The 24,550-nt window shown below is 38.1% G+C and overlaps 1 protein-coding gene across 1 annotated transcript in view; it reads left to right on the top strand.

The window, feature by feature from the left end:
• UNC13C (unc-13 homolog C) overlaps nucleotides 1–24,550 on the top strand; it is a 607,361-nt gene that overhangs the window by 545,153 nt on the left and 37,658 nt on the right. Inside the window, exons 28-29 of the mRNA XM_059056161.2 lie at nucleotides 1,918–1,998; nucleotides 10,595–10,742. Coding sequence (XP_058912144.1) covers nucleotides 1,918–1,998; nucleotides 10,595–10,742 — 229 coding nt within the window. The remainder of the gene's footprint in view (nucleotides 1–1,917; nucleotides 1,999–10,594; nucleotides 10,743–24,550) is intronic.

Below are 24,550 nucleotides of genomic sequence, written 5' to 3'. Positions count from 1 at the left end.
AATGTATGTATATTAAGTATGCCCAACTTATCACTGTTTTATGGGATCAGATTTATTTGGCATAACATTTTTTAAAAAATGAATACATCTTTATGGACAGGTGATACAATATCAAAACTAGTTGGTAAAAATACATCTGAGACTATGAATTTACTGCAAGGAGTAACTCATTACAAGACTTTTTCAGAGACGACCTTATTTCAATGAGCTATTGCTAAATCCCAGAAAATCATTTCTTGCAAGAATTGTATTTTTCTATAGCACTAACATATATTATATATTAGCATCTATTGAAAAATAATCTGGCCACATCAAAAAGCCAGTCAAGATTGATGAAGTAAGAGAGATTTATTTAATATAAAGTAAAGCATTTCTCTCTATAATTTGGCAAAAATTTTCCATCATTTTTTTTGGGTCTCAATGGGTAGTTAATATTGTAACTACCCATTTTAAAAATATTAAATGGACTCATGTTTGTGTTGAAATCCCTATATCAGAGAAAGAGGCAGTGAGATGCAGAAGTGTATATCATGGATCCAGCATTATACCATGTTTTCAACAATATTCAGAGAAGTGTGATGCCATTCAAGCATATTGAATCATTTAGGATATGCTGAAGAAGTACAATTCAATTACCAAAAACATATTGAGGGCCTAGCAGGTGATAATTGCCAAGATAGGCACTGAAAGTCTGCAGAAGTGAGTAAACCATATAGATTATCTTCAGACAGTCATGGCATCTACTAAATGACAGAGTAAGACAAAAGCTAGACTAGAAGGATGAGCCACTGGCTGTGACTGTACAATTTGTACATTGCACAAAACTGTCCCACTAAGGGAGTGAATGAAGACCAAGATAGGGACGATGCAACACTTGCTAAGCCACATGTATTGATGTGCAGCTGTACCCCGTAGAAAAAGAGGCACCTTTTATTACTGACCAAAAGCAATGATCACTTGACCAAGTCATGCATTCTCACAGCTACATCGGCTTTCCTTCTAATTCACAAAGAGGCACTTACATTGTTAGAATTTAAGCTCCAGGAGGACAAAAGTCTTTCTTTTATGAAACAATATATCTGTCACCTAGAACAGTGCTGGCACATAATAAGCACTCAATAAATATTTGTTGAATGTTGTTGACATAGAATAGTGAACGCCCTGGGGAGATTATATCAATATGGGGGTCAGGAGTTTCTAAATTTTTCTTTTAGACAAAGTTCCTTTATTGTTGTTGTTGTCTTCAACTTTCTACCATCATTTCCCCAAAATCGTTTTAAATAAAGAGAGAGTTCATAGTGAACAATGAGGAAAATGCATTGTTAATATGGAAATCAGTTCCAGAATATTGAAAAATGACTTTAAAATATAGAAAATCTCCAGAGCCAAAATCAGTTAATTCTTTAGGAATTTTTCTGGTAATGACTAAGCATTAAGGGTATCCTGGAAAGAAAATAAAGTGGGAGCATTATACTTAAAGTAGATTTTATCAGTGATAATTGAATGAGGCTAAAATTTACCTCCTAAATCCCTTACATGATGGACCTTCCTCTGTGTGACAGAACAGCAAGCAGGAATTAAGGTGGAAAAGCTTGGACACACATTTTCCCTCTTTTTTATCCCCCTACCATTAGCTTGCAGGTGAAAAATAAAGCCACCTATGAATCAAAGCACTGCTTTTTAAGTAAACATTTAAAAGCATTTTAAAATTAAAACATTCTAAAGCATTTATTCTTTTGGCAAAATGGATTTTTGTTAAATATCTGACAAAATCATCCTCTAAAATGTGTTCATATGAAAAAGATATCTCAAATGGGAAATATCTGCATACAGGGATTATATACAGATTTTGTTTGAAAACAGTTGTTAAATAAATGAACTGGTAATTTTATGAGCAGTTTTTCACTTGTTTTCCAGGAGCACATGATTCGAGAGGATACCAAGGGTCTGACATGGAGACAGTGTGCTATAATGGAGGTGGTCCTGGCTACCATCAAGGTAAGGTTATAGTGTCCCTGGATATGGATCCAGAGTTCTCTGTGTACCCTCAGAGAAGGGTACCCCCAGCTGCATGTCTGTAGAGCTGTGCCATCCATAGACACAGTAGACAGTTGTACACATACATTCTGGGAGTGTGTCAGACTTACGCCATACTATGTCATTATTACATCCATATTTGCTCTGCCCTTAGAGTTGCTTCTTTTGTCTACCTTTAGAAAATGTTTATGAAATCTATATTTAACAGGTGTTTTCAAAGAAGGACATGTACCCCCAAAGCCCAGTTAAATAGATGCTTCAGGGGATTTATGGTTAACAGAATTTCTGTTTGTGTTTTCTATGCTTGCTGAAATGGTTTTGGAAAGATCAATTTTCTCTTTTCTTAGTAAGGACAATAATTTAGTTTTCTGCTGAAAACGCAAAGGCATTGCATGCATCAATTTTTCATACGCAAAGGTTGACCAAAAGTTATTGGATCGTGGGCTAAATATAGGTGGATTTCAAAATATAACTTAGAAGTTCTTTGTTTTCATATGATTCTTTATAGATTTATATACATACATTTTATATTTATATGTGAAAGTTTATTAAAGAGTGAAAGATTATTTCATCTCCTAAATTTGGACTAATACTTCACTTGGGGAAGCATCTATTATCAAGGATGTATGAATAGTGTAACAAAGAACTGTGAGCTACCACAAGCCATTTTCTGAGCATAGAATAATCTCACTCAATAGAAGAGAGACACTGAAATGGTAGACATTAAAACAGAGTTCTATTTGTATAACAATTGGACACCTTCAAAAAACTATTACTTTGTGACTGTTGTAGTTTCAGCATTTAATAAGAGGACATCTTTTGCTGCCTCAGTGTCAAAAACTGCAAAATGAAATTTGTGAGGTGACTATTTTGTGACACCTGGTGGAAAGTGGCAAGTGTGAATTTCAGCAGTGAGATGACAGTGATGGAGTTTCTAAAGATGCAGCCAGAGTATGGGCTGGAAGTATAAACATTTTGCAAAATCATTTTTTTAAATGGCAAACATGAAAAAAAACCAAACCTGTTCTTTTTGAAAATAATTTTCAAAAATATGAATAAGAAATGACTGACCCTATAGAGTTATAGCAGCACTAATGGCTGAAAATAATTTTCAAAAATATGAATAAGAAATGACTGACCCTATAGAGTTATAGCAGCACTAATGGCTACAAATAAGGAAGTGCTAGTAGAAACAATAACTCCGAGGCACACCATGAACAGTTAAAAAAAAAAAAAAAAAAGATTTTTAAAATCAGAATTCAGCCCTTCATGGATTTTATAAGGTCAATGGATGACTCTAAGAGACAGCACAAGAAAACTATGTTCTGTGTCATTCAATGTACTGACAGACCTGGCTCCTGTTCCTAACCCCAGCATTTCTCTAATTCTTCTTGGTGGGGACAAATGACCACCTCCTGCAGGTTTAGTTCTGCCCAAACTCTGGGACAATTCTGATCCCCAAGCAGATCCCCCTGATCTACATGTTGACAGCTCAACTATCCCATCTTCCTTCCCAGGTCATCCAATGATATTTTAGTTCAGCCTCAGCCACCAGACACTTGCCTTGGTCTTTAGGAAAAAACTACTGCCTGGTATCCAAGATCCAGCAAATGCATCCATGTCATTATCTTGTTCTCCAGGACCAGAGTCTTACCCTGGTCCTTTTGAACCTCAGAGTCTGAGGTCAGGTCTTCAGTCTCCTTATTTCCCAACTTCTGTGATGCCAATTTTTTGTCTAGGGTCCCCATGCTACACCTGCTTTACCTGCTTTGAGACTCGTTTATCTTTTCTGATTCTGAGATTTGCCCGGACTATACTACAAGTCACTAACTGTAATGTTGACTGCAAAGGAATTCAGGAGAAAGAGGAGTACTACTTAAAAGAACTGTAGCCTCAAGAGCTAGTGATTCAATGTCTGCTGGGAGCCCAGCAAAGGGAATACTGTAAGGAGGAGACTTCATGAGAAAGATATTCTTTTTTTTTTTTTTTTTTTTTTTTTTTTTTTTTTGTGATTCGCAGACCTCTCACTGCTGTGGCCTCTCCCGTTGTGGAGCACAGGCTCCGGACACGCACCATGGCTCATGGGCCCAGCTGCTCCACGGCATGTGGGATCCTCCCGGACCGGGGCATGAACCCGTGTCCCCTGCATCAGCAGGCGGACTCCCAATGACTGCGCCACCAGGGAAGCCCGAGAAAGATATTCTTAAACCAAAGCAGTAGATGCTACCCAGGCTGCCCAAGACATGATCCTTAATTCCTCTTTAGCTGAATTTAAGCAAATAAGCTGGACAGGAGAAAGTGAGAACTGAAGGAAGAGAATGCTATGGAATTTGTAGACTGTAGAATGAAATAGTGTTGTGCATTATGTCAATCATCTTTCGTATATGTAAATTATGTCTCCTGATCCTTATAAACATCCTGGTGTTAGGTACATCAAGAATGATCATTCACATTTTACAGATGAAAAAACAGAGGCTAAGCAGGTTTGTTTGCCTGAGGCCACAGAGTTGCTTATAATTGGCAGAGCTGAGAAAAGATTCCAAACTCTAAAATAAGTCTCCTTGCTTCTATGTTTCATTATTTCACTAAATGTTAACAAGGTGTAGGAAAATGTAGCAAGCCAAAACAGGTAATATTCCATATTCCTACAGAGAGATTAGTTCTTTTTAAATTAAAATACTGTATTTCAATTATTTAGTTTATTTTTTAATTATTTAAAATAATGTGAAATCCTTCAACCTCTATACAAGTACCATTGAAAATATTAACTTTCTTAAATACTAAAATTCTAATTGGACTGGATTAGTCATACCAGTTGCAGGTAGTTTCAATTGTAAGTTAAAAGGATAGAACATGGCACAAGAAAGAGAATTACAATGATCTGCTGCAGCTGGCATGGTTGGCCTTAGAGACATTACATTTACCTGCCAACACTGAGCCAAATCAACAGTATTTGAAAATAAAGGGAGAAAGGCAACAGCTCTGAAACAGACAGCTAACAACTTAATCAGTATGTGCAAGCTGCTACAGAGGCCAATGGAGAAACCCTAGTTAAAGTTGAGCTTTTGAAGAACTACAATCCTGCATTCTGTGGACCAAAAAACACATTCTCAGAAACTTAGACAAGGGCTTCCCTGGTGGTGCAGTGGTTGAGAGTCCGCCTGCCCATGCAGTGGACGCGGGTTCGTGCCCCAGTCCGGGAGGATCCCATGTGCCGCTGAGCGGCTGGGCCCGTGGGCCATGGCCACTGAGCCTGCGTGTCCGGAGCCTGTGCTCTGCAGCAGGAGAGGCCACGACAGTGAGAGGCCCGCGTACCACAAAAAAAAAATAAATAAATAAAAGAAACTTAGACAAAATGAAAAGGCAGAGGACTACGTACCAGATGAAGAAACAAGATAAAACCCCAGAAAAACAATTAAAAGAAGTGGAGATAGGCAACATTCCAGAAAAAGAATTCAAAATAATGATAGTGAAGATGATCCAGGACCTTGAAAAAAGAATGGAGGCAAAGATTGAGAAGATGCAAGAAATGTTTAACAAAGACCTAGAAGAATTAAGGAACAAACAAACAGAGATGAAAAATACCTAACTGAAATGAAAAATACACTAAAAGGAATCAGTAGCAAAATAACTGAGGCAGAAGAATGGATAAGTGATCTGGAAGACAGAATGGTGGAAATCACTGCTGTGGAACAGAATAAAGAAAGAACGAAAAGAAATGAAGACAGCCTAAGAGACCTCTGGGACAATATTAAATGCACCAACATTTGCATTATAGGGGTCCAAGAAGAAGAGAGAGAGAAGGTACCAGAGAAAATACTTGAAGAGACTATAGTCAAAAACTTTCCTAACATGGGAAAGGAAATAGCCAACAAAGTCCAGGAGGCACAGAGTCCCAGGCAAGATAGATCCAAGGAGAAACATGCTGAGACAAATAGTAATCAAATTGACAAAAATTAAAGACAAAGAAAAATTATTAAAAGCAGCAAGGGAAAAATGACAAATAACATACAAGGGAACTCCCATAAGCTTAACAGCTGATTTCTCAGCAGGAATTCTACAAGCCAGAAGGGAGTAGCACGATACACTTAAAGTGATGAAAGGGAAGAACCTACAACCAAGATTACTCTAACTGGCAAGGATCTCATTCAGATTCGATGGAGAAATCAAAAGCTTTACAGACAAACAAAAGCTAACAGAATTCAGCACCACCAAACCAGCTCTACAACAAATGCTAAAGGAACGTCTTTAAGTGGGAAACACAAGAGAAGAAAAAGACCTATAAAAACAAACCCATAACAATTAAGAAAATGGTAACAGGAACATACATATCATTACCTTAAGCGTGAATGGATTAAATGCTCCAACCAAAAGACACAGGCTTGCTGAATGGATATAAAAGCAAGACCCATATATATGCTGTCTACAAGAGACCCACTTCAGACCTAGGGACACATACAGGCTGAAAGTGAGGGGATGGAAAAAGATATTCCATGCAAATGGAAATCAAAAGAAAGCTGGAGTAGCAATACTCATATCAGCTAAAATAGACTTTAAAAGAATGTTACAAGAGACCAGGAAGGAGACTAAATAATGATCAAGGGATCAATCCAAGAAGATATAACAATTATAAATATATATGCACCCAACATAGGAGCACCTCAATACATAAGGCAGATGCTATCAGTTATAAAAGAGGAAATTGACAGTAACACAATAATAATGGGGGACTTTAACACCTCACTTACACCAATGGACAGATCATCCAGACAGAAAATTAATAAGGAAACACAAGCTTTAAATGACACAATAGACCTGATAAATTTAATTGATTTTTATAGGACATTCCATCCAAAAACAGCAGATTACACTTTCTTCTCAAGTGCACAGGGAACATTCTCCAGGATAGATCACATCTTGGGTCACAAATCAAGCCTCGATAAACTTAAGAAAATTGAAATCATATCAAGCATCTTTTCTGACCACAACACCATGAGATTAGAAATAAATTACAGGGAAAAAATGTAAAAGACCCAAACACATGGAGGCTAAACAATATGTTACTAAATAACCAAGAGATCAATGAAAAAAATCAAAGGGAAATTTAAAAATACCTAGAGACAAATGACAATGAAAACACAATGATCCAAAACCTATGGGATGCAGCAAAAGCAGTTCTAAGAGGGAATCATAGCAATACAATCCTACCTCAAGAAACAAGAAAAATCTCAAATAAGCAATCTAACCTTACACCTAAAGGAACTAGAGAAAGAAGAACAAACAAAATGCTAAGTTAGTAGAAGGAAAGAAATCATAAAGACCTGATCAGAAATAAATGAAATAGAAACAAAGAAAACAATAGCAAAGATCAATAAAACTAAAAAAGCTGGTTCTTTGAGAAGATAAACAAAATTGATAAACCTTTAGCCAGATTCATCAAGAAAAAGAGGGAGAGGACTCAAATAAGTAAAATTAGAAATGAAAAAGGAGAAGTTAAAACTGTCACCACAGAAATACAAAGGATCATAAGAGACTACTATAAGCAGCTATATGCCAATAAAATAGTCAACCTAGAAGTAATGGACAAATTCTTAGAAAGATATACAACCTTCTAAGACTGAATCAGGAAGAATTAGAAAATATGAACAGACCAATTCCAAGTACTGAAATTGAAACTATGATTAAAAAACACAGAAAAGGGAACCCTCCTACACTGTTGGTGGAAATGTAAATTGATGCAGCCACTAGGGAGAACAGTATGGAGGTTCCTTAAAAAACTAAAAGTAGAACTACCATATGATCCAGCAATCCCACTCCTGGGCATATATCCAAAGAAAACCATAATTCGAAAAGATACATGTACCCCAGTGTTCATTGCAGCACTATTTACAATAGCCAGGACATGGGAACAACCTAAACGTCCATCGACAGATGAATGGGTAAAGAAGATGTGGCACATATATACAATGGAATATTACTTAGCCATAAAAAAGAATGAGTTAGTGCCATTTGCCGCAACATGGATGAACTTAGAGATTGTCATACTGAGTTAAGTAAGACAGAGAAAGACAAGCTTGTATGTGAAGTCTTAAAAAAAAATGGTACAAATGAACCTATTTACAAAACAAATAGAGTCACAGACATAGAAAACAAATTTATGGTTATCAAGGGGGAAGGGGGGAGGGATAAATTGGGAGTTCAGTATTGACATATACACACTACTATATATTAAATACATAACTAATAAGAACCTACTGTATAACACAGGAAACTCTACTCAGTGCTCTGTAATGACCTATATTCGAATAAAGTATAAGAAAGAGTAGATATATGTATAACTGATTCACTTTGTTGTACAGCAGAAACTAACATAACATTGTAAATAAACTATACTCCAATAAAAATTAATTTAAAAATTAGAGTATAACTGTGACATTCATGCAGTTATAAAACTTGTCCAAAATATTATTTAACTCATCAATTAATGAGGGAACCAGTAAGATCTTATAACTGGCTCAAAGAAGATTTCCAAGAACCACACATAAAGATAAGCAATGAGGAAAGCTGAAATAAATTTACAAATAGAGGCAAAACAGATCTAGCCACAAAACAGTCATCAGTTGCATCCCACCAGAAATAATTAATTTGCATTTCTGACAACTCTCAGTTGCTAAGAGATCGTGAAACATCACTGTAGCTGCTGCTCGTTATTCTTCCTGTACTTTACTAATTTAATTCTCCAGCACTTATGCTCAGGTTGAATAAAACTGAAGTTTGTCTGGGAAGCACTGAGAGGGAGAATGCCTTCCCCTCCACAGATGCCACCTAGTCCGGGTTCAGTTTATCTCACTGCTCTTTACAGTTACAGTACATTATTTCATCTGATACTTCCCTGGGTCATTACGTAAACAGAGCTCCAGAGCTCACCCCACCCCTCCTCCAGGAAAAACAATCAAGTCCAAGTGAAACCTTCTCCGCTCAGTACACTCATTTAATATTTTTCCACTTTAAGTATCATATCACCTTTCCTAAATGGAAGGAACTCTGATACTTTTTTTCATCCACCAAGGCACCTGAAACAATTCCAGACTCAATCTTCAATAAATACTTTCTACAAGTGAAAATATTTTAACATTTATATAAGAAGATCAAGGTATAGGACAAGTTTAAATATTACATCTTTGTCGACTCTTCAAAAATAAGAAAAGGCTCTTCCCATTTTGCTGTGCCTCCTCTTCATAACCATAGGTAGCTTTAGGTACAGCTTGTGTTTTCACAGTACACCCAGCTGGAGTGGAACGGAACTGTAAGTGGCCATGGGTTTTTCTTTGGGAGGAGGGTGTCTGCAGTTGTAACAAACTTTCTTCAGATCATATCACCATTGCCTACTTCCTCAGGACTGTGCCCTTAGTCTTCTCTACATTATGGTCTCTGAAATTACACTCAGATGCCTACAAATGCTCAGAATGTGTTTCTACTTAGGGAAGAAAACTAAGACAATTATGAATTTTCAGTTCACTGACATGTTTCACCTCAGAAATTTTTAAGAAGTGGGATAGAGGGATAACATATATCCATTTAGGAGAGTGTATCAGAATCATTTATTGAGCTTTTCCAAAACATGCCATTCTGTGAGAATCCTAGATTGTATGAGGCAGGTTGCAATGAGGGTATAGTTTAGCATTGTTGGTACAAGAAGAGAGAGAGAGCCACTTATCTAACATTAATAGAATACTATAAACACATTATCATCTATCAATGGTTGGGAAATAACATCCTTAGTCCTATCACATATCTCTAGTGAGCCCTCCAAAGTGATGTCTGTGCTTAATACCTGCAGCATTAGAAATGCTCATATCCCTCAATCACCTCATTTATTGTCAAATATATATGTTCTCTATTATCTTACCTATAAATATTGCAATGCTTTGAGTTTGATGGATGACAGGAGCAAAAAAAGAAGAAGAAAGAAACTGTGTTTCATTGCATTTCTCAGACACAAGGTTCAGGATAAGTTGGATTTCCAAGGACCACTGTGCATCCTCAGGTTGGCCTATGTGTGCACCATTGTGTGATTAGATCATGGGGAAGATGGGAACAGTGGGCACCTGTCCTAGAATTGCAAACTAGTATCTGGAAAATACATGACCAGGAGATACCTTCTTTATGAAATTTGACAACCCTGGATGTTTTTCTCATGTTCTGGAAACAGAAGTCAACAACCAACCAAGTTGACACAGTATCTAAACCTGGCATTCTGTAAGCATGCTGGCCACTGCATCTTCATGATGCCATTTCTTAAGAGTTGAATGAGAGGAAAAGTCTTAATCTGCAAGGATCTGATGTCTGTGATGCAGAGCAGCACTTCAGAGATACTGAGGGAACCTGAACTACATGGTGATGACTTGGCAATGGCCATCTGGTGCTATTTCTTTGTATCTACCTCATGTTGATCATACTGTATTATTCCATTTGAGCTTCATGATTATGGCAATAAAATCCCACATCTAATACTTCTTTCTAAATGCCTCTGCTTACATTATTTTTTTCTTTTTAGCAATACTTTCATGCAGGAGGAAATGGCCTGAAAAAGAATTTCTTGGAGAAAAGCCCAGATCTTCAGTCTCTGAGATACGCTCTCAGTCTTTATACCCAAACAACTGATGCCTTGATAAAGAAATTCATAGACACTCAAACCTCACAGAGTAAGTAACACATTGGATGTGAGAATAAGTAAACTGAACACAACTAAACTTCAACATAGAAATCATTATAAATAATATCTCTAATTTGACTATAATAAATTAAAGCAGCAATAAGAATGGGTAATTATTATTCATAGAAAATTGCCCAATCTTTAGCAAATTATTTTATAATTTCAATAACACTGGGATATGCTCAATACTAAAACTATATAGAGTGGTTGACCTTTGCTGTTGATTCTAATTTCATAGAATTTAGTAAACCCTAGTTTTGTATATCCATAACTGTGATATTCTCAATTTAGAACAAAAGAATTAGTGTTTGTTGGTCTTGGTAACTTCCAAAGTAAGAGCATAATTCCCCAAATCCTGACTTCAAATGCAAAAATCTCCTGCTATCGCGTTTTCAGGAGGGCAAACTCATTTAATCCTAATTTTATATAAGAAAAATTCTAACTTTTACTTCGAAATGAGCCAAGAGCCAAGTATTTTATTGGAAACTCAGATCTGTTTCATGTGGCAAAGTTCCCACCTCATAAGCTTCTAGGATATTACTGTTAAACAACCTTTCTTTCAAGTTGCTTTGTGATTTATTATATTTTGGTAATTCCACGTATTTAAGATCTGGCATTTCTGAGAGATTATTGAAAATGTCCCTCTGAGTCAAAAAAAAAAAAAAAACCATATGCAGGCTCAAACTCTAGAACATAAATAAATTGCCTCCCAGATATAATAAAAAGAAATAAGAGGACACTATCTTCATTCATGAGAGCTCCTTCAAAGGAAGCATATGGATCTTTTTCCTCTGATGAAAATGCTCCAGACTTGTCTATGTTTCATCATGGATATTTTCATTTTTCTAATTACATGGAAGATAATGCCAAGGTAGGTGGGTGCTAGGTAGGTGCTTGACCTGTCTTTAATATTATACTTTGTGCTTTCTGATAGTATCCAACTAAATGCTATAAATACTCCTTTTAATGTGATCATCAAACCCAGCTTACATTGTAGGATGGTTCCAGAAAGGAGAAGAGAGTTGAGTCGTAAAGCCTTGTCAAGATATACATTACTCCTTGAACCCATGATCCCTCAAGGTTTTCTAAACTGTGTAAATATGAATGCAATTCTAACACATCTTATCAGAATAGTGTCGCTGCTTTATTCCCAAAGAATGTGAGTGTATAAAAACTTAGCTCTGCTTTTATAGGTATACATTATGTGTATATACACACAACCCATGTTTCAACATAGATGTTACACCAAAAAAACTACATATATGTATCAATTTTGGTGTATGGAATTGGCACACCTGTTGACTTTCTTTTGTATGAATTGTTTGGCAACATCAAAAAGAAATAGCGGGGGGGAATAAGAGGATTCATAATCCTAATCATCCCTGACAACATAACTTATTTTCGTCTTGGTCTTTTTCTTTTTTTACTCCCCTTTTCTGGCTTTTTCTAAGTACACAATTTTTTTTTTTTTGCATAATTGAAATTAGTAGGCTATGGATATGAAATGGCTTGCCTTTTCTCTGATAGTTATCTTCAGCCATGCTGGGTGGAAACTATTTCCATCTCCTCCATCCCTCCCTCGTCATCCCTCCAACTGCCCCCCAGCCCAGCATGATCAGGCCCAAAGGACCTGAGGTGTGAAGGGGACTTGAAGTGCCCTTTGCTCCCCCGTCCCCACCATCTTCTAGATCCCTCTCTGCTTCAGGGTTTTGGGGGCAGAAACTGAAGGAGAGGAGGGAGATGTCTTTAATGACCCCTGTACAGCTGCGTCCAGTACCTGCTTCCTGAGGGCCCCATGCTAGGGATCCTCCTATCTGCTCAGCTCCCTGGTGAGTGCAGTCTGCTCAGCTGCCTTCAGGGAGCCCTCAGTTCTTGCCTCCTGCAGCACCTACTGTGGCTTCCTGCTCTTTGAGTGTCTGCTCCTAGTGTCCAGCCCTCTGGAATGGGGTCCCAGCCAGAAGGCTGCCACCCAGCTTCCTCCAGTGGGGCCCACTGCAGCTCATATATGCTTTCCACATCTTTGGTGATAATGGGGTCTTTTGCACTGTCACCTGTCCTCTCTCTACAATTCTCCTTTCTACCTGCTCAAAAACTTGCTTATACTTTCAAACTGGGGGGAGGGGAGGAGGAAGAGAGAAACACTGCTGCCTAATAGAACATAACCATTGTTCAATCAAAAACAGAGGCGAGCCAAGTCTCATCAATTAATGGATGCAGTGTTTGAGTTTTTATCCAATTCCTTTCTTCCAATTCTATCACAATCCTATCACAATACTCATTACCATAGACTGAATAATAAAGTTAGCAACAGCACCATATCCCTTATAAAATAGGGAAAGGAGAGATAGAGGAAAATTCACTGAATGTTAGAATTCTGTATGACATACCCGCAAATAGAACATATTAAAGGATGCAATCCCCATTTCTATAACACTCCCTAAAGTTATGGGTTGTATGTATGACTTCCAAATGCCCAGGGCCAGCCCATATTTCCTTTGGCTTCTAGGGAACCTCAGCTTCCAGGGTTCTTTAACTGACAGAGAAACATAGAAAAGTTGAATTCTCAAGGGTCTTATTTTTTTTTTTTTTTTTTTTTTTTTTTGCGGTACACGGGCTTCTCACTGTTGTGGCCTCTCCCTTTGTGGAGCACAGGCTCCGGACACGTAGGCTCAGCCGCCATGGCTCACGGGCCCAGCCGCTCGGCGGCATGTGGGATCTTTCCGGACCGGGGCACGAACCCGCGTCCTCTGCATCGGCAGGCGGGCTCTCAACCACTGCGCCACCAGGGAAGCCCTCAGGGAAGCCCTCAGGGAAGCCCTCAAGGGTCTTATTTACATGGGCTGCTCTACTCTTCTATGAACATTTGACACGGGGTGTGTTGAAAGAGAGGAACTTGGGTGCCACCCCTTGGATTCCTTTGGTATCCTCCCTGCAGATGCGCATTTACAATTAATAGTAGGATCAACTCTCCCTTTTTTGTACCTGCTATCCTAGTATCAGGAAGAGTCCAAAATGACCAAATGAAGTCTCCGTTTCCAGTGTAAATATTGTTGCAATTATTCAAATAATTTTCTAGAACTTGGCTCAGTACCAAATACCCGTGAATATTTATTATGTTTAATTTTTGTTAATCTAATTTATATTTTGTTAATACAATTTAGAAAGACCATACTGGTGTTATGGTATCTTTCAAATATAAAATTTGAAATGGGAGCTAGTGCTGCACACTGCAAACCCCTGCTACCCTCTGCCCGAGGAGCGCCATTCAGGGTAAACTGGGCTGTCAGACAGTTAATCCCCAGGAAGCAGCCCTCAACCAGTGAAAGATAGGAAGCTGGCAGATTTAAAAACAGACAAAACGTCAGCTTCCTCAGTTGGGACAACTCTATAATGAATTCTACGCAAACTCCAGAGTTCCCCCATGAGAAGAAGCTTCATCCCTTGGGGGAGGATGCCTTCCCAGATGGACCATTTACCATGGAATGCTTGTCTCAACTATCGGCTCCCTGGGGAACCCAAATCCAGTGTCACACTGCTGGAAAGTGCAGATCCAGATTCCAGGTCAGCTCCTCCAGATCTAAACCATTATGCCTGCATCTTCTTGATGCTAATTAAATTATAAAGGCCAAATACCCTGAATGAATTTTTCCCCATTACTTGAGCTTTTTCTCTCACGATCTCTTAAGTTAGGAATACAGAACTAATTAGAGAAACTCAGCTTATAAAGTAGTGAACATTATTCGGAAACAAATTTTACATATTTCACTTACTTTATGACTGACAAAACACAAACTGATTTTTTGTCTCCTTCATTTCTAACTCATACTCTACAAGTATTAATGAATCATCATTCAAGTGTTACTTAATCAACATGTTGTGTAAAAGAACTTGGAATCCTTTAGAAATTTAACGGTGCTTTTTAAAGCATCCATATTTTGTTCTCGTATTCTCATAAAATCTTCCCTTACTCCATTTTCTTCTTTCCTCTCTCGTTAAAATGTTCTTTCACATCTCTTTCTCCTTTCTGTTTTTTTCCTGATCTATGTTAGCAAATTAATTGTAACATTAAATATACTTGCAAAAAAATGAATAATTATTTTTTCACTGTCTTCAAATTGAAAGACATACTTTCTTTAAAAATATTTTTAATTCAGTTTTTACATAAATGGGCTTGTGAGTATAGAAAAACCTGCTGTATATTGCTCACTTATTCTTTATTTTATTCCTCTTTTTTCCCTTGCTCCATTCTCTCCATTTCCTTCCTTTCCTCTTACTTTGATCTCTTTTTAGAATAGATTTAGATGTCCTCTTTCTCCAGTAATAAAGAAAAAAAAAGGGATAGAGTTTCATTAGAAATTTATGAGCACAGAGTTCAAATGAAATCCATCAGTTTGGAAAAACACTGTCTTCTCTCCTCTTTCTATTCCAAATATTGGAAAATAAACAAATGCCAAATGGATAGAGAAGTATTCTTAAGTCCTCAAGTGAAACTGAGAGTTCGATTTATAAGAGTATCATGCTTATTAGTCTAGCAAGGTACTGCAGTAAGAAAACACCATATTATGCTGTATTCACTTAACAAATATTTACTGAGCATCACCTCTGAATAAAGTCCCATACCATGGGGCATATATTCAAAGCTGAACATAGTGTTATGTACACCAGGGGCTCTAATATGGTGGTTCTCAAGCAGAGGTGAATTTGTCCCCCCGGGGCAATTAATTACAAATATCTGAAGAGCTTTGGTTGTCTCATCTGGGAGTGGTGGTCATGTTACTGGTATCTAGTGGGTGGAGAACGGGGAGGCTGCTAAACGTCTTACAGTGCACAGGACAGTCCACAACAAGAGGTTATCTAAAGTCTCCAGGTGGCAGTAGTGCTGAGGTTGTGACACCCTGCGCTCTAATACTAGACTGAAACAACATGAGAAGTGATGTAACATGTCATGTTAGAAGAGGGAAAAATTTGCCTTGGGAAGACGGGAAAGGCAGAACAGTCAATGGGAAAACTGAGTCATGAGGAGATAGAAAGAGGAAAGCATTCTGGATTCAGAAACTGTCCAGGAAAGAATATACTTGCATTCTTAATTTTAAAATCCCAACATGTCAAGCATATCCACAGTATATTTTTATGAGGAAAAAAATGTTTATTTTGCTTTTAAAGCAAAATTCACCATATCACCACAAATAGATAGGGTTAAACAGTACCTCAGAGTTCCTTGCACTGTTGACTATTTTGTGTAACATCAGTAGAAATTATTTTACTATTTAAAGTAATTACCATGTTCTTCTCTTGGAGTTGGCCCTACGGCTTAAATTGGGTAGTTAGCTTGAAAATTTATACTTTTTAATTGTGGTTTCTCAAAAATGTGTTACTTACAGTTTTAGAAGCTGGTACAAAATTCATTTCTTGAATCTTAATTACAATATTCATCATCATTTTTAAAAAAGCTTCTCTAACAGCTATTTCATTATACCAAGGGCTCTGAATATTTCATGCAGTAGCAGACAGTGAAAAATGTATAAAACTTTAACATATTAAGTAGAATTCTTTTCAATGGATAACACAATTTGGAATGAGGCAAAGAATGATTAATTGCTGACCTATCCTGTGTCATATTCTGTTTCCTTACCTGAGCATTTATTACAGCTTGAGGAACCTAAATCTAAAAAGCTTTAAAGACAAAGGGGATTTTTTATGTCTAAGTTACACATGGCTCATAAAGCAAAAAAAAAAAAAAAAAAAAAAAAAAGGCTATATATTAAAATATATGAAGTGAAATGTCTTTATTCTATAATCTGTCCTCTTTTTAACTTTTTATGAGCAATATCTTTGAGTCCTTGCATATTTGAAATTTCTTAAAATTTAAATCAGATCATTTTGGTCATTATAATAACTTGTTTCCTGCTAAAGTGGAGTATAATATATTTTAATCTGAAATGTAAATCAGATAGCTACTGACTCACATTTTGAATCTACGAATATGCTTCCATACATTCATTATGTATAAAGCATTAATTATCTCTAATTATGTTCTTCAAATTACAAAAGATATGTCCATAAGAAAAAAAGAAACCCTTTGTGAAGTGGTTCACTGTAGAAAAGGTCTCTTCTTATCAGAAATGTAGAACTTAACATGAATAATATTTAGTTGGCAAAAGAGCTGGCATCAAAATAAAGAGATTAGCCTTTAGGCCAAGGGCCACAGCTGAAACTCCACCTTGATGCCACCTATGGGAGAAAATGCTGAGGGAAGTCTTCAGGCTAAATAAAGTTCATTTAGCCATCTTCAATTTAATACTGATTTGAAAGCACAGTCAGAAGTGGTCTCTCATTTTAGCTAATAAGCCTTTCAGAGATCACCAGAATCCCCCCCAACCCATCTGTGCCCCTGTCTTAACCCTGGGACAGTGGGATTCCACCAGCTAGCACTGCCTTCTAAGACAAGAGGTTAGCATTTCTTACGCAGTGGAAAAATTGAGAATTTATGCGATTTGGCTCTTCAAATATTGCAGTTGGTCTGATGACATTCAACCCTGGGTGAGGCTCTTCAGTGCAGTCAAAAAGCTATACACAAATAACGTTAGTAGGAGTGGTGATGGGATACGGTCTGAGCACACTGAATCCTTTCCCAAGGTAGAAATGTGTTCGCTAAGGTTACAGTAACGCTGAGCAATACTGCGCACTGAAAGCAAGCTGTCCGCCACTGTGCCAGTCTGCCCAAGCGGTCCTGCGAGGTGAGTAACTTCATCCATGCTTGTCAGGTTAAGAAATGAGTCACAAACAGATTAAGAAACTTGCTAAAGTCATATCGATTTGTGGCAGAGACAACGCCCTTCCCGCTATTTCACACTTATTTTAATCAGCAAAGAAAGCAGAATGTATTATTACTTCCTAAACCCCTCGCTTTCTTCTCCATAGTTTTGAATAATTGGGGTTACACTTCATACTTCTCATTTTGGTAAGACTAAAGTTCCCCTCTGTTCAGGAGATAATCTTTCAGTTGGTAATCTTTTTCAAACCAGCAACAAACTCTATCCCCGAACGTCTTCCTTGCTTCCCAGTTTCTTCTCATTCTGGCCCCAGTTACTGGGCAGACTTAGTGGCCAGGGCATCTTTTGAATGTTAATTGGAAGTAATTGTACTGTAGTAATCTAAGTTGAAAATAAGAAAATGCATCCTGCTTTCCGAAAACCCTTTCTATCATAGGCTGATTTCATTTCTCTAGAGGCTACTGTGTGTGTGTGTGTGTGTGTGTGTGTGTGTGTGTGTGTGTGTAGGCTATTGCTGCTTTGGTCTTTCTTCTCTTTTCTACTCTTCTCACCCTTGTCCCCCACTAGCAGAAAGGTCATTTTGTAACACTCCCCTTGCACATAAAGTCATATCATGAGTGCTAATCTACATTTCTCTCTTCTCCCAATGTAAATCCTAGAAGACAGGGCCTTGCTTACTCATCCCTCAAATCTAAGTGCTCAGTATAGTGCTGGATACAAAGTAGGTGCATTAGTGAATTTTAGAAAAACTAAATGCTGGGAAATTAAATGCAGAAAATTTTAAATTGTGTGATATCACACAGTCCTCATATTTAAATTGATGCCATTACAAATCTTTATTGAAAGCAAGTGTATTTACAGCCCAAAAGAGACGGAGAGGGAGAGAGAAGAGGGGGGTTAAGAGAGAGAGAGAAGTTTACAGTTTGATGGCTGATAGTGTTCAGTAGTTTCTGTACAAGGTAGAAGATAGTAAGTGCCACTGGAGAAATACAGAGGGCTATATAAAGTTAGATGGAGAGAATAAGATCATGAATTTGTATTAAACTCTTGAAATAACCATGTGTTATTCAATCTGTTACATGAACTTAAACCAGGAAAAAATGAAATACACTACTGTGTTCACTTTAGGTCACAGATATATTCATATACCCTTTCATTTGACTCATTTTTAGGAGCATTTTCCATGTGCCAGCCTTTGTGTTAGATGCTAGTTACAACTACAGTGAAAGGCTGTGCTGAATATCTTCCACTTGCCCCTTCTAATCCACCCTACTTTATCCCTGGGGCTAGGGCATATTGATTACAACAATAGACTCTCTTACTCCTTGTTTCCCATTGGATTCAGCCAGTAGGGAGCCCCTGCAAAGCTCTGGGGGAGGAAAGAGTGAGGTAAGGTATTCATGCTGTCCGCTCCCTCTGGGCATGATCCATTCATTCAAGCTGACTTTGTCCTTTGACTCTAAGCCTCTCAAAGTTGCCTTCCCTAGAAGACTTTCCTGTGTACCACAGTAGCAACTTCCACCCCTCAGGCTTTATGGATTATGAATATTAACAGCCCCACTATCCCTGTGTTTTCCCTAACCTGCCATCTAAACCTTCACAAACAGTCTCTTTCTTAAACCATCCAAAATTAATTTGAGTTTCCATCTGTTTGCTAATGATACACCAATGCATACAAAGGCAAATCTTCATGGCTTTGCTAGGTTTTTCTTCCATGCCAACTCTTTCACTCCGGTCATCAAAGATTAACATTTGAAAATAAACAAGCATCAGAAAAATTATCTTTAGAATGAGAAACAAAAGACATTGCATTTTGATGACTGAGCTACCCGGAATGAACAGAAGAGTATATTAGCTTCTCACTCACAAGAATATTTCCGTTATACTCTGACCATCAAAGTCATCAAAATTCAGCTCCCACTTTTTCATAATGCAGTTTATCTTGCTCAGTTTCATCTCTGAAAACTGGAAATCAGATTGAGACAACTGGGAGCCACTGGTGAAATTTGCAAAATTTAAGAGCCCTCATAGCACAGACTAAGCAGGTGTTTGTTGTATGTCATGTAATGGGGAAATTATAATTCTTTGTGCGCTCATCTAAGCGTGCATATTTCTAGGTCAGAAAAAGGGTACTTTCATTATTGCTTCACTCGTGTTTTAGTATAAATAGTTGAAAGATTAATTTTTCCATAACACTACCCATACAACTGTAAGGGAAAGGTATCTTTGCATTTCTCAATTGGGTGAGAACTAGATCTCATTCCAAAACTATGCAGAATATCAGTGGTATTAGAACACTGCTTTCTCACTTAAAGTACTCTGTTAGTTGCATCTTAAAGGCTAAGTTGGATTTAAACAATTCTGATAATGAGTAATGTGCATATTTTTCTAAAATTAAACCAAAAAATTAAATGAAATAAAAATTGTTTTGTTTCTAAAACAAAACAAACAACAACAAAAAGCACTTGACATTGGCATGACATTCAAAGATCTAATGAATAACCACTCACACTTGGAGTCTACTATAGTTTATAGGCATCTTCAAATACCTTTTTCTCACCTGAGTCTGAGAACAGCTCTGCAAAGTCAGACAGAGGTCTTTGGATTATTGGTCTGATATTCCACACTGCCTCTGCGTGCTCTTTTGAGATGATCATTTCACCCAAGAGCAGTAGATGCCATTGCAGTGATCTGCGCAAGGGTACAGTGCACAGAAAAAGACGGAAAGGAGACAAGACAAAAGAAGGCAGCCAGGTTGGAGGGTAGGCTGTGCGAGTAACTGTGGAGACACGCGAGCAGGTTCAAGATGTAGTTCAGCACTCTAATAGGCATGAGCTGCTGAAATAAATCTTGTCAAATTAATAGAAATTTAGGATAATAAATTTCTTTTATAGTGTATTAAAATAAAGCAATATTTACTTCTATGTGGTGAAATTATTTTCTCTGCCTGCCTATAATTTTCTGCACTTTCAAATTATCAAAGGATGTCCAGGCATTTCTGTTGAATCATAATTTTAAAAGAAATATGTGGAGAACACACTTTGATCTACAAAGTAAATTAGTTTCATTGAATACCAAGGTATAATCAGTTCAAGGTGGTAGGTTTTCATGTCTTTCAGGGCCTTGGATTTAAATCTGTGGGATGAAATAAACAGCCCAATTAAACCTTCTCCTTACGAATCAAAGGATCTCAAAATTGCTCTGTTGGTAGGAGAATTTTACAGAGTATGAACTACACATACGTGTTATATTTACAAACATATATATGCTATATGTGTATATGTAATTTAATTATTTATAAATCTTATTTTATGAAGAAAATGACCTGAGTAATTGTGTAATACATTGATTAAAATTAAACAAATGCTAAATCAGTGATAAAACAGGTATTCTTAAAATTATCAAATACTTTCTTATTATGGGTAATTATGATATTCTTCAATGTTTTTGTTGTTATTGTTATTTTTGTTTTAGGACTGATTAGAAAATGAAACAGAGGTTGGAATCAGTTGTTAGGAATTTTATGGAAGTGCTGACAAACTGAGATGTCAGAAAAACATTCTTCAAATCACTGAGTCAAGAAAGCAAAACACAAAACAATTTATCTGGATCCTCTGAGCCGTAACGTCTGTTTTTATTCACTGAGAACAGGTTTCTGTGACCAGTGGGTTCAGTAGCATTAATTGAAAATTGCAGACTATTGCTTTACCACCTCTATGTGCCCTTTATAACTATATTCTAAGAAAAGATATGGGATGTTTTCTCCTTTGGTTATCCTGTGGCACTAGAAGTTAAGCCTTGCTATTCAGTGTTTGATTTATCTTAGAAAAAGAAATAAGAACTGTGTTAAGTAAAATGGAAATAGTAAATCTCAATCTTTAAAGGTTGAAAGTCAAGCTTTTATAAATCTCTGGCATAAAGGTCTCTGCTTATTTATGGAGAAGAAGGGGCAAGAAATTGGTATGTTGGTTAAAACAGGGAAATGGGGAACCATGCAGTCATGGCCCAAGCATCTGCTCTACCTCTGCTTGGCTATATGACCTTGAGACAAGTCACTTAACTTCTCAAAGCCTCAATTTTCCCATCTGTAAAATGGATAACATAGCAATTCCAAAGGCCACTAGGTCCTGGGAGGATCACAATGGTAATACATGTGACGTGCTTAGTGCACAGCAATCTCTCAATAAATGTTAATTTTTAGTGCATCACTGATATTGGACACACTGTCTAAAAAGTACCTCTTTCTTTTACAAACATGAACAGAGAGGAACTGTCTTAGAATGCAGCTCTCTGAGCAAGGAAGCCAATAGTCAATCACATGCTCCTCTGTGAGCTGTACCTCGTTACCAAGGGACTCTCAGAGTGACTGAGAAACCTACCACACTGACACAAGAAAGATTCACACCTGCAGTTTCTATGAACTTCTACTCCATACACACCATGGTTGTCAAATAATTGTATTTTTTTTAACATTTGGTATATGCACAAAGCGCTATGCTGGTAGTAGACACGGGGAAAACTCTCTGCTCCAAGGAGCTTACAGTGAAGCTAAAAACAACTACATGAGAGGAAAAAAGCATCACACAAGGTATCTTACGCTACATACCAGGTGAATCTAAAGACCAAGTACTAAGGGCTTTCAAGGAGGGAGAAATGACCGTGGACAGGAGAGTTGGGAGGATTCAGGAAAGCGTGGCTCAAGGTGGGCTTTGACAAATGTCTGAGGTTCAGGTAAGAGGAGAAGAGGAGGGCATGTCTGCAAAGCACAGAGCCCACATCTACAAGAAGAAGGACTTCTCAAAGTAGAATCCCAGGAGTAGTAGTGTCAGGGCCTCCCGGTATGTCAGTCAGCTCAGATCACAGTAACAGAATGCCACAGACTGGGTGGCTTAAACCAAAGAATTGTATTTTCTTATAGTCCTGGAGGCTGAAGGTACCAACAGATTCAGTTTCTGGGGAGAGCCCTCTTCCTGGCTTGGAGGTAGCTGTCATCTCCTGGTGTCCTCACATGGTAGAGAGAGCACACTCTCTTGGTGTCTCTTCATATAGAGACCCTGATCCTGTTGGGTCAGGACCCCTCCACTCTTATGACCTCATTTAACCTTAATTACTTTCTTAGAGGCCCTGTCTTCAAATACAGTCACATTAGAAGTTAGAGCTTCAATACATGGATTTTGAAAGGACACAAGCATTTGGTCCATTAATACCTGAGAACTTATTAGGATTGCAAAATCTTAAACCTCACCCCCCGTGCTGAGTTAGAGACTCCAGGTTTAAGGCCCAAAAGTCTGTGTTTAAACCAGCCCTCCAGGTAACTGAGTTTGAGAACCACCAGAGTAAAGGGTCTGTAGTGAGGAGTGAATGGAGGGGAGATGGAAGAAATAGGTTACAATCAGAACTTGGAGAGCTTTGAATGTCAGGTCCAGGACTGTAGAGATTGACCTGCAGTCAGTGTGAGGCCCAGAAGAAAGGGGAGGTCAAAAGATTAACCGAAAGGACTCATGCCATGCCATCTACTTTTGCATAGGAGGGAAGGAAGAAAGGAAGGAAAGAATGCAGAAAAGAAGAGAGGGATGGAGAGAGGAAGGGAAGGAGAAGGAAAGGGAAAAGGGGAAGGGAAGGAAACCTCTTGGTAAATAGTTTTGCAGTTTAAATATTTACAGTCTAAATGTAGTAATAGCAGGAACAGACAAGAAGGGATGAATATGAGAAACATCATGAAGGAAGAAACTACAGGTCATTACAAAATAAAGCAAGCAAAGGAGAAAGAGTGGTAAACTTAGGTAACTTGTAGATCAGGGAAACCTACTGCTAAGCAAAATGTAGAAGTGTTGATGGGGAGCTGTTTTGATGCAAGTAATAAATTCAATTTTATTTATGTCAGTGTTAATAGCAGGACATACAAGGGACTGTGCCCACTGAGCAGATGGGAAAGGTAGTGGAGAGAGTGGTTGGTTCTTCAATTACATTCAGGAGGTGATTCCTGAATCCTGGGGAGAGGGTGCAAGCTCTGAGGAAGGGCACAGAGCAAGGGAGGATAAGCGAAATCACGGAGCAAGCCACCATTCAGAGGGGAAAGTCATGGCCGGGAAACAGAAGGTGAAGATCAGGGCAGGGTAAAATATCAGTACCATTTAAGCACTTTTGCTACTAGCACCTTAAAAGGTCTGTGAGTCTGAGCACTTCAGAAGGGACAAGTTTATAGCTCCTTGTGAGTCCTGTGGGTAAATCATCATGCTCGTGACAAGGGCCAACTAGGAAAAATATGAATTATGAGCATCACTGCTATTAGCCTACTGTTAAACAGGGCAATGGCCTTCAGTACCATCAGAAAGACCTAAAGGGCTCCCCTGGTGGCGCAGTAGTTGAGAGTCCGCCTGCCAATGCAGGGGACATGGGTTTGTGGCCCGGTCCTTGAAGGTCCCACATGCTGCAGAGCAGCTGGGCCTGTGAGCCATGGCCGCTGAGCCTGCACGTCCAGAGCCTGTGCTCCACAACAGGAGAGGCCTGCGTACCACCAAAAAAAAAAAAAAAAAAAGACCTAAGGGTGTTGACCATTTATATGTACTTAAGAAATGAGTTAATTACTTCATTTTCGTTTTCTGTAACAATAAGTGTGTGGTTCTCAAACTTTAATGCACATGAGAATCACCTGCAGGGCTCGTTAAAACACGGACTACTGGGCCTCAAAATTTCTGACTCATTAGGTCTGGAGTTGGGTCCGAGAATTTGCATTTGTAACAGGTTCCCAGGAGCTGCTGATGCTCCTGGTCCAGGGACCACACTTTGAGAACTGTTGTTAAGCCTTACATAGAGGCATGCCCTAGAATGAAACCACCTGTAGTTCATTCAAGGCATTGGCTGCAAACAATAATTTCAGGCCATTTTTTTTTTTAGTGTTTCCAGGCTGAAACCTCTAGATAAGAGCACTGGAGAAGCATAAGAAGAAAGTATGGAGTCAATAAAAATGTTTTTTTTCCAAATGAAAGTATGTGCTTTACAGCCTCAAAGGAAGAGCCTCATG

The sequence above is a fragment of the Kogia breviceps genome, chromosome 3 (genome assembly GCF_026419965.1).
Source record: "Kogia breviceps isolate mKogBre1 chromosome 3, mKogBre1 haplotype 1, whole genome shotgun sequence".
NCBI lineage: Eukaryota > Metazoa > Chordata > Mammalia > Artiodactyla > Physeteridae > Kogia > Kogia breviceps.
The sequence above is the reverse complement of the archived record's forward strand: the minus strand, read 5'-3'. Positions and strand labels throughout refer to the sequence as shown.